Here is an 11,711-nt window from a genome sequence, read left to right as displayed (position 1 = left end):
ATAGAAAGGCCAGGTTCTTCTTGGCTTGGGGATTTAAAGGTAAAATTTATTACTTGCCCTGAGGATTCTGACAAGAATTAAACCACAGGCCATTAAATACAAGGTTGTGAATACAGTAATAATGTTAAATTGGTAGGCTGGGAGTTTAGAGGAGAGTAACTTTATGAGATACAGATGTATTCAGGGAAGCACTTTCCTTTCACTATCTGTGTAACGTAGAGTTTTAATGAAGATAATCCCTCTTAATGGCAACTGCATCCTACTTGCTCAGGTCAAAGATCTTGGAATGATTCTTTTTTTGTTTGGTTCATGTTCCATATCCAGTCTGTCAGGAAATCCTGTTGTTGCTGCCTGCACAATAGATGTAGAATGTAGTGTCTTCTCGTCATCTTCACTGCTATCACTTCTGCTCTGAGCCCTCATAATCAGGTCAAAATAATACTTGGGTCACAGTTAGTGCTCAGTAAATGTTTGTGGAATTAAGTAAGTAATTTGTAATATAAGAAATATAAGAATATTTTAAGTAATATAAAGAAAAGTGTGTCATGGAGGACCTTGCATATAATGCCAGAACATACTAGCACTGGGGAACCATTGAATGAGTTCAAGGAGAGGAGAATAACATGATCAAATTTACATTTTAGAAAGATAATAAGTAACAGCGTTTAGGGTGAACTTCACTTATTTCTCAGTAAGTATAGAGAGAGTAGTATTAAAAATATCTTTTGGTAGTGAATATAAGAAAGTTAGAGCAAATTGAAGCTTTAATGGGTTTATATGTTTTACCTTTATTCCAGAATCTAGGCTGTTGGAGACTATTCCTCCCACACAGTGCTGTTAAATGCAGCAAGATGAATATTCAGCTACCCCTATTGCATACTTTGAAAATTCAGAGTTGGGTTTATTTTTGGTTACTTACTTTTAGACTTTTATTTGGTTGTATGCTGTTAACAGAGTAAGTTTAGTAATAGATTTAATTTCTTAGCTGGTAACTGAACTTTTATTTTCTGTCCCCGGATCCAAAGGAAATTTTGTTATTGTAGATTAAAGTATAGTTTCTTATCTGTTCTTTGTTCTTTTTATATGGTGGTAGAATCTGTTTCATGTCATATTTGTTGCTGTTCATCTGTCAAGGTATTACTTTCTTCAGATTCCTTATTCTTGACTAATTTTTAGTATTTTCAGAACACAGAATTGTAAATCTGGCTTTTCCCTCTAAGTACTAATGCTTATGGCTGTACTAGTAGGAAAACATAAAACTTTTTATTTCAGACACTTCTTTAGCAAATTTGTTTTAAATGTAGCAGTTATGATATGTATTAGCATCAATAAAAAATAATGAATGATATCAGAAAGCAAATAGAAAAGCTATTTCAGATTTACAAAGATAGAAAAATCTAAAACGATTGCAGCTATTCCTACTGTATAATAACTGATACTCACTAAATGTTTAAAATCATAGTCTGTGTAAAAAGGCTAGGAAAAGAAAGGTTTCTCTGTGGGAACATTGCAGCAACACTAGAGGAGGTGTACACATTAGTTATACCTTTCATGTATTTTCCTACTATACTCTCCTCTAGCTACTGTTCCATCTTTCCTGTCTTCAGTGGCACTCTTCAAGTTACATTAACAAAGCTAGCATAGTTTCATCTCTTCCTATTACTCTCTAACTTAGTTGAATTGTGATTTCCACGTCGCAGAGTTGGACACGACTGAAGTGACTTAGCAGCAGCAGCCTCCTACTTAATTGTTCTCAGAGGAGTGACATTGATGGTCCTGTTGTTAAATCCAGGGGCATCCTTCTTTTAATTTTATTCTCATACTTAAATGATCTCTTAATAACAGTCCCTCTCTCTTGAGATTCTCCTTAGCTTTCAAGCTACTGTATTCTCAAATTTTCCTTCCATTTTTGCCTTTGTCATTCTGTTTCTTATGGAGAAATGAAAGGGAGAGCTCTTCTGACTACTTGGCTTTTTAAAATTCTTTAAACATTGTTATTTCTTAATATTTTTGAGGAGAATAATCTGTTTGAGAGTAAATAAGACTTTATACTAAGTTCTGACATAATTTCCTTCCAGATATTATTTCAGATTTTAAAAATATCTGATTGATTTGTTTTTCCCTTTTTACTGAATCCTTAAGATAAATTCAGTTTGGTTCAGATACTCAGTCATGTCCGACTCTTTGTAACCCCATGCACTGCAGCACGCCAGGCTTCCCTGTCTACCACCAACTCCCGGAGCTTACTCAAACTCATGTCCATTGAGTCAGTGATGCCATCCACCATCTCATCTTCAGTTAATTTATTTATAAGATAAATTAAGTGATCATAAATGCTAATCAGGATAATTGCATGGGAATAGAATTTAAGATTTCTAATTTTGCTTTAGGGAAAGTAATAGAATTGCCATGGTTTAGACAATTAAAATTATTAATAATTTGTTTTCACTGTTTACTGTGTTCAGCTAAAATTCTTTATTATCTCAGCCCACTAATATTCAACTGTCTTAACCTATTTGAATTTTCTTTATGGAACCTCGTATTCCTATACATTGGTGTGGAAGTTGCAGATTTTTTTTATCAAGAAGTTGAGGAAGATCAAAGATAAAACCAGTTTTGGAAAGGGAAATGTGAGAGGAAGGTCAGATTCAGATGGCTGTTGTTGCCCATGTTAGATATATATCTGGATTTTAGGGCAGAGGCTTGGACTGTCTAGGAATAATTAGGAGTAGATACATTACCATATGGCTGGAGTAGGAAATGGCAACCCACTCCAGTATTCTTGATTGGAAAATTTCATGGACAGAGGAGCATGGCAGACTACACTTCTTGAGTTCTCAGAGATTTGGACATGACCAAGCATGCACACATAGATAATGTCTATATGACCATATAGACATAAGTGAGTGAGAGGAGGTCCAAGAACTGAGCTCTTTGTAGTCCAGTGATTAGAGATTGAGGAGATGAGGAAGAACCAGCAAAGAGTACCAAGAAAGAGCTTCCGTTAGAAAGAAAATTAGGAGATTTTGTTGTCTTAGAAAGTCAAGTAAAGAATGTTCTGAGAAGGAAGGAAGAACTAGCTCTATTTATGTATCAAATGCTGCTATTTGTTCAGTTAAGGTGGAAGAGAAATATTTAATGACCTGGAGGTCATTTGTCACAAGGGGCAGCGTAGTTGAAAGCCTATTTGAAGTTGAATTTCAGAGAGAATGGGAGAATTAAAGATAATAAAATGTAACTTTGCCCCCCAATTTTGCTTTAAAAGGGAGCACAAAAACTTACTGTGGAAGATACATTATTTGGAAATTTGTATTAGTTAAACAAAGCCTTTAAAAATGTTCTGGAAAAGACATTTTACCAGTAATGCCACATTTTCCTGACATTTAATATGTCTTGTGAGGTTGACATTTACATTGGCTATTTATGTTCCTGCTGCTGATGCTGCTAAGTCGCTTCAGTCGTGCGACCCCATAGACGGTAGCCCACCAGGCTCCCCCATCCCTGGGATTCTCCAGGCAAAAACACTGGAGTGAGTTGCCATTTCCTTCTCCAGTGCGTGAGAGTGAAAAATGAAAGTGAAGTCGCTCAGTCTTTGCGACTCCACGGACTGCAGCCATGCTCCTCCATCCATGCAGGCTCCTCCATCCATGGGATTTTCCAAGCAAGAGTACGGGAGTGGGGTGCCATTGCCTTCTCCTAGTATCTATAAACTGCTTGTTTTATCTTCTTTGCCTTTTTTTTTTTTTTTGTGGATTATATTGTCTTTAGTTAGTCTGTAGGAACTTTTTGTTTTAAGTGTTTCTCAGAGACATTAATCTAAGGTGGGGAATTGCAGACTATGACTTATAAGCCCTAACTGTTTTGGTCAATAAAGTTCTCTTGGAACATAGCCACATCTATTTGTTTATGTACTACATATTTTTTTATCAGTAGTTCCCATCATAAGCACAGAATCGAGCAGTTGTGTCAGAGACCATAGAGCCCACAAGATTGAAAATACTTATGTTTTGACCATTTACAGAAAATGTTTGTCAACTCTGACCCAGGGCAATGGTTTTGTCCATATTTTTTTGGAATAGAGTTCTATTCCATGTAATTCTGAAAATGGGGAAATAACCCCTGATGTAAATTCTGTCTTCTTATCCTCTACAACACAGTTTTTCTACTGTAATTTAGTGGAATTATATTAAAGGTAACTGTCATCAGAAAGATTTGTCTTAGCTCTCTCCCAAGGTTTTTAGGATCACCAAAATTACAAGGTTTGGTACCTGTCTCATCTGGTTGAAAGAATACCACAGATAGAAATGCATATGAAAGCATGCCAATATATGAGTCTGTACTCAAGATGGGAGGGATTACAGCAGAAACTGTGGATGAGGACAGCTTCTAAAAAACAAAAACAGTCTTAACCTAAGTATTTGGATAACTTTTAGGAATCCCAGAAACTACTTTAAGTTATATATAAACCTGTGTACATAGGCTTTTGATTATTATTCTGAGTTGATGCAAGTTCACTTAGATTCTGTATAGGCTTTGTGAGCAACAACAAAAAAAATTAAAGATAGGGCCTTACTCCTTTCTGTAGATTCTGTTAATACCATTTTTTTAATCCCAAATTCTTTATTAATAAAGTCAAACTCAAGCCTAAATTTTAATTCTCTTTGTCTATTTTTAAGTCCTAATAAGTGTTTTAAGTATTGAGAATATAGTCTCATCTTCTAAACAAATTTGGAAAAAGGGAATTGGATGATAAGAGGAGTTTTTTTAATAAAATGAAGGAATCGCAAGCTTAGCTTGACATCTCTCTTGGAGAAGAGGGAGAGTAACATACACATAAGACAGGCAGACCAAACCAGGCCAGTTTGCTCTGCTGTTTTCTGATCGATTGAAGTTACAAGACTAATTTTGTCCTTTGGTGGTATGATGGTTTGCTGAATTAAGACTATGTAAATCTTAATCTTAAGCAACCCAGTTACTCTGGAAACTAGGAAACTATGGGAGTCACCACCCTTAGTATTAAAGACAAGAAAACTTGGGAAAGTAAATACAGTAAATGCTTTGTAATGAATGTGTAGTCTACAAAGGAGCAAAACAAACTTTGATTTCATTGAACTGAGGTTGAGGGATGAAATCTGAAAAACATTTCTCATGAGCATAGGGTGGTAAATAGGAAGTTAATTTTCTAATACTTTAAACTTTAAAATTTAAGTATAGTCTCAGTAATCTTTATATGTACTGTGTTAACATTCTTGTTTTTACTATTGTTGTGTTTTACAGATTTATTGTTTTAATATCTTAGTGTGAAAAATATTGTAATAGGAAACAAACAGTCGTGTTTGCCTGTTTTCTCCTAAAAATTCCCTTTTTTTTTTTTTTTTTAAACCTCAGCTTCTACTTAGTATTCTTGCCTGGAGAATTCCATGGACAAAGGAGCCTGGTGGGCTATAGTCAGTTCATGCGATCACAAGTTGGGCACAACTGAGCAACTAACACACACACACACTACTCAGGGCTGTTGAAACTAAAATCCTGGTGTTTGAAGCAGAAATGCCTTATTGGAATCTTTATATAGTGCTATATGCACATCATTGTTTATTTAATTTTGGTTGCAGTATATGATGAAATATGGCATGTTTTATTGAAGCTAAAGGATATAAGGGAGAAAAATAGAATCCAAGTATATTAGTGATTAGTGATTAGAGAATCATTCTTCTCCCCTAAGTGATTGAGTTAGTTGAGGAGCTATAAATTGATTGACCAAAGGCCATTTCTGGTGCCTGTGGAATTTTCTTTGTTATAACATTGCAGTTGTATAGATATCTTTATAAATATTTTTTGGTCACGTTCTTTAATTGTTAGCTTTTATATGCCTCTTGTGAAAATTACCTGTGCTACATTGGTTTAGTCATGTTCTATTCTTTGTGAAGCCAGCCAGGCTCTTCTGTCCATGGGATTCTCCAGGCAAGAATACTGGAGTGGGCTACCATACTCCTCCAGGGGATCTTCCTGACCCAGGGATTAAACCTGCATCTCTTACTCTCCTCCATTGGCAGGCGAGTTCTTTACCACTGGTGCCACCTGGGAAGCCCGAAAATTACTTAACCTTTCCGAATGTTACTTTCCTTATCTACATGATGGCAAAAATACTGTTTATCGTGTAGGATTATTTGGAGAATAAGAAGTAATGTATGTCAAGCACCTAGCTAATTTAGTTGTTGGCACTGGTATTGAAGTAGCTAATACTTTTTAGTAAAACTTTTTTTTTATCTTTAGGATAAAAGATATCTTTAGGATAGACTTTACCTATCCATAACCATTAAAATAGTGATTCAGCCTATCTGGTCAAAAATATTAGGTGTTTTGAGTTTGTCAGTAACTTGTAATTTTTTTTGTATTTTTTTGTAATTAGTCACAACTAATGTTTTAGTTTTAATAACTGAATGTAAAGGAATCTAAATGCACTATAGTAGTTGTTTTCACATCTATTGATGACAGTAAATTATTAAGATATTTTGTTTTAAAATCAAAATTATTTTTTTTCCATGTTAAGAGTTTATTATGTACTTGCAAGAACATTTAAAGCTAGACTTGGTCATTGATTTCCACCAGTTCATGCTCCTTTTTTTATTCCCAATATTTTACATTTTGAGACTGATTTCATAAAATATCATTAGCTGGTTAATTACACCAAAAATATAAATTATTATGAACTGTTGACAAATTATATTGGAAGAAATTTTCCTTTTCTATTTTTGTTACAGAACAAGTAGAAAGCAATGAAAAGGACAGCAAACCTGAGGAGGAAGAGCAAGTAATACGTGAAGATGAAAGACCTTCTGAGAAAAGTAAGCATGTACAAGCAAACCTGAAATTGTTTTAAAAATTGTTTCTGCTTTTAAGGCTGTAGAAAATACTCTTCTGTCCATGAAATGATTGTAAAATTTTTCAGTTTAAGTAAGCCACAGTAAAATCATTTTGTTGATGGTTAACTCAATGTTAATTATTTCATGTGCTTTATTGTTTTGTTTATTCTTTCCATTGTTCCATAAGAAAGATTTAAGCTTACTATTTAGTAAGGTACTATCTGAATATCTTGAGAGAAGTTGTTTTAGATTTTCTTTTAGATCATGGGCCTATAGGAATTGTGTCTGAGGTGATATGGCTAATGAAAGTATGTATCTCAGTTTATTTAAAGTTCTTAAGCCTTATGGGAAGGGGAAAACAATGTAACTGAATGTCATTAGGTTTACGGAAAGATCACTGGACCAGAAGTCAAGAAATTGGTATTCTGTAACTCTCTGTCTTACTGCCCTCCATCTGTGCATGTGTAAGTTATAATACAAGAAAAGTTGTGGAATAGAATTGGATTTTAAATCAGGCACATAGATATGGATATAGGGTGAGGTAGAGAGGAAAATTTATGGTCACATATAGCCATTTTTCTTTAATAAGTGTGGAGATTTTAATATTTTCTTTCTTATATTTTTTTTCTTTCAAAAAGAAACCAGATAAAACTTGCTTATGATCTCATGAGTGTTGTCAGTATTTAAAACAAATTTCTAAGTGAAGGTCTTTGAATATTTATTATTTACCAAATTGCTTTCCTAATAACATTAATTTTATTATTTTTATCAATATATATTTGCAATTTCTTAAGATATGTTAAGAGTAACTGTTGATATGTTATTTTCCTAAGGCTAATGATTAAGGAAGAATTTTTCCTAAATTTAGTGAGGAAAAAAATATTACTGAGGGGAAAGAATTAAATAATTAAAGCTATGCACAGTTGTAGAAGTATGTGATATGAGAATGCATGCTGAGAAATCTGTGACTTGTGAATGAATGCTGTATTTTGTCAGAATTCATGTTGTATATAGAATTTATTAAAAGGAATGAGTTTGAGATGATCTCATATTGTTAGTTCATCTTCCATCTTAATAGGAAGATTTTGAGGAAAGAATGTTCTTTGTTCATGTTGTTCATCCATTTGCTTATTTAGCCATTAGGAAGTTCATATTTAGCATATTGAAAATCATTTCAAGTTTAAAGCTAAAAGCTATCTACTAACTTTTCTGATCACAAAAGCAAATGATTGAGAAAGCTGTTTTGTAGATAGAAATAATATTTTCCTGAGGATGGAAAATAAGCATTAAAGTCTATAATAAAAGCATCTAATTGGTGTTTAATAAAAACACCTACTTTTTCTTTTCAGGTGAATTCTTTAGAAGAAAACGTTCTAAGTCAGAGGACATGGACAATATACAGTCCAAACGCCGTCGATATTTGGAAGAGGAATATGAGGCAGAATTTCAAGTAAAGATTACAGCCAAAGGAGATATAAACCAGAAGCTACAAAAGGTGTTAGAGATTATAAGTTAAAACCATATTAAATAAAAGGCACCACCATCTTTATTCTTCTAGGTTTTTGACTTTACTCTGTATTTTATTGACATATTCAGATTTCTCATAGAAACAAAGAACTTGAAGAAAGTGATTGGGCTTATTACCCTTAATTTAATTCTAAAATTCCTTGTGACTCTTTTGAAGCTAAATTGTTTTTGTTTTTCTAAAGATATGATACTAATCATCAAAATAGGAGAGACATTATGACTTCTTACTTGCTTTATACAAAACTGAGTATCAGTTTTCAGCTTTTTTTCCCTTCTACACTCAACTTCATTCTAGTAGGAACATTAGAGTCTCATATGTTAACATTTTAGCTTTTATAATTTTTTTCATAAGCTGATTTCATGACTGTAAGTCCCTGCATTCTAAGCTCTTTGTTATGTGTTTTAGGGTTAGTATTAAAAATGGTATGAACAAGGCTCTGGAAGGACTAGGGAAAAGGAATATTTAAAGTACAGGCATTGGAAACTTCTCACTGTATGTATTAGACTAGAGATAAAAATAATGAAAATATGAAGTATTTAATATATTTTTCAAAATGTGTTCATAAATGTCGACAAATCTTTTTTTAAGAGAAGAATAGGAGACTTGGGTGAAATTAATTTTTCAAAGCCTTACAGATTTAATGGTGAAATTATAAATAACCTAGGCCTCAAAGTGTAAATATCCCCATTAGAGAAAGGAACAGAGACAGTAAAAAAGTAGCTTTTTTTCTCTCGGATCTTTTTATCATATGGTGATAATAATGCCAGTTTAGTCTTTCTTTTAGAGCTATTAGAAATATGAAGATAGCTATGTGAAAGGATTTTGAAAACATCTGTGTATACTGAGGGTTTACTCCTCTAGGAAAGTGTTACTCAAGTGTGGTCCATGGATACGCACCATGTGTCCTCTTTATGGGTCCATAATGAGATAAATATAAAAACTGTGAGTAAATTTCATAGAGCAGTGAGATTCTTAGTGTCTGCTAAAAATATCATCTGTAACAGATTAGAAAATATTAAAATCTGGTCCTTCACCTTGTTTCCTCAAATCACAATAGAGGGTATGGGAGGAAAATATTAAAACTTCCAATTTCAAAATGTTTTAAAAATTTCACCCTCTGGAAATTTTCTATTTTTAGTACATTTTATTCTGTTACAGTAGATATTATATATAGGCAGAAGTAGAGGATTTCAACAGATATCATTGTGTTATGGATGCCAGTACTTTTTTTTAAACAAACTAGCTAATGTATTAGTACTGTCTTATGAGTACTTCAGAATATTTACTGTTTGCTGCTTGCTTGAAATTCCATTTTTGTAACAAAGGAATATATATTTTTAGGTTGTACAGTGGTTACTGGAAGAAAAATTGTGTGCACTGCAGTGTGCTGTATTTGATAAGACATTGGCAGAATTGAAAACACGAGTGGAAAAGATTGAGTGTAACAAGAGGCATAAAACAGTTCTTGCTGAACTACAGGTTTGTACAGTAAATTGCATATCCACATGTCATCATTCTCATAACTTACTTTCTAGTATATGTTTTCCAAGTTGACAATAAAGTATATTTAACTTATAAGTATTAGGAATAAAAGGAATCGCTATTAGTTTGCTCAGGCTGCCATTAAAAAAAATACCATCAACTGGGTGACTTCCAAAACAGAAATGTGGTGTCTCATAGTTTTGGAGGCTAAAAGCCCAAGGTCAAGCTGCCATCAGGCTGTAAGAAAGAGTTGTTGCATTTGTCTCCTCTAGCTTCCTACGGTTTACTGACAATCTTGGGCATTTCTTGTCTTGTGGAAGTATCATTGTGATTTCTGGCTCCATCTTCACATAGTGCTGTGTCTGTATGTGTGTCTGCTTCCAAATTCCCCCCTTTTCTAGGGATACTAGTCACTCTGGATTAGGACCCACACTATTCTAGTAGGACCTCATCTTAACTAGAGTTGACTTTTAGACAATGTAAGGGTTAGAGGTGCTGTCCCCACTGCCTGCAGTTGAAAATCTGTGTACTGGTACCTGCCTCAGAAAATGAAGAAATTCATAAATGACTCACCCACAGCAGTGAACAGTTCGGATAGAATCAGAACTCAAACCCTAGTTCCTTTGATGTCAGTTATGGTGATCTCTAATTGAACACAGACTCTAACTCAATTTAAAGATCTGTAAAATGAAAATATGAATAGTATATTTATTGAAAAAAAATTTCCATGTATAATTGGACCCATGCGGTTCAACTCCATGTTGTTCAAGGGTCAACTGTAATTACCTCTACAATTACCTATTTCCAGATAAGTTTGTGTTCTAATACTTGGGGTTCAGACTTCAACATACTTTTGAGATATGTATCAACCCATGCCAAGCCTCAGAAATAATCTTGGTAGTGCATCTTCAGTATTTCTTCAGTCAGTGAAGAAAGGCTGGCATCATCTAAAATGCTGTTAAGTACTAAATAATGTTTGCTGTGATTCTTTTTATATTAATCTATTTCCTCCAATGAATTGTATTTTTAAAGACATTAGTTTGTTGATCTGTGTTTATGAATAATTGCTACTTTTAATTTTTTATTGAATATGTCTGTATATTAACACATAGTGCTTGAGCTTCTGATTAGTTGAAATGTGCACATGGTAGCATGTGTTAGTAATTAATTTCATTCCAAGATTAAGAAACTGGGAAATTTCATCAATGCATTCATTCTGTCAGAAGGGAATGTGTTTCTATTTGGTAGGTTGTCTGAAAAATGAGCATTGTCTCAGATGCTGACTTGAAAACCACTTATAGAGCCTTACTTACAAATAAGGGAGAAGTGTTTCATGAAAATAAAGTTGCGCAGTTGAAAGCAAATTGCAAGCAACTGTGACTAGATTTTAGGAATTATGTATCTCAGCCAACAAGTTTAGTTTTTTAATTTAATATTGTAAATTTTATTTAAAGTGAGACTTTATTAATAATAAGGTCATTGTAGTTATTTTATAATGCATCATTTAGGACAACACTATTCCTGTTTCTTACCTTTAGCGGGTCCTTATATAGTTAGTGATAGTGTTGTCTGATCATTACATTTTATTTTACTAGTACTATTTAGAATGTTGAATTAGAACTGAAAATGTTGGAAGATTTAAGAGAATAATTTCATTCATGGTTTGTTATCAGTCCCATGGCTGCATCTATGATTTTGTGCTTTTAGAACCTGAGATTTTAACTCATATTTTTAAGATACAAGTCTGTCTCTAACTTAATAAACCTTTGCACTAGCATATTTCTTTGTAGCCTTAGAATCTTAATCTTTGCAACATCAAATCAATCATCTTCTCCACA

At 33.5% G+C, this 11,711-nt stretch overlaps 1 protein-coding gene across 9 annotated transcripts in view; it reads left to right on the top strand.

The window, feature by feature from the left end:
- ATF7IP (activating transcription factor 7 interacting protein) overlaps positions 1-11,711 on the top strand; it is a 122,585-nt gene that overhangs the window by 56,186 nt on the left and 54,688 nt on the right. For all 9 annotated transcript variants that reach the window (XR_009494431.1, XM_059886788.1, XM_024992292.2 and 6 more), the window contains 3 exon segments: positions 6,762-6,845; positions 8,213-8,358; positions 9,733-9,870. Coding sequence is in view for 8 of the 9 variants with exons in the window: in XM_059886788.1 (XP_059742771.1) it covers positions 6,762-6,845; positions 8,213-8,358; positions 9,733-9,870 (368 nt within the window). In the remaining variant the exon portion in view is untranslated.

Source organism: Bos taurus, chromosome 5, assembly GCF_002263795.3.
Source record: "Bos taurus isolate L1 Dominette 01449 registration number 42190680 breed Hereford chromosome 5, ARS-UCD2.0, whole genome shotgun sequence".
Lineage (NCBI taxonomy): Eukaryota > Metazoa > Chordata > Mammalia > Artiodactyla > Bovidae > Bos > Bos taurus.
The sequence above is the reverse complement of the archived record's forward strand: the minus strand, read 5'-3'. Positions and strand labels throughout refer to the sequence as shown.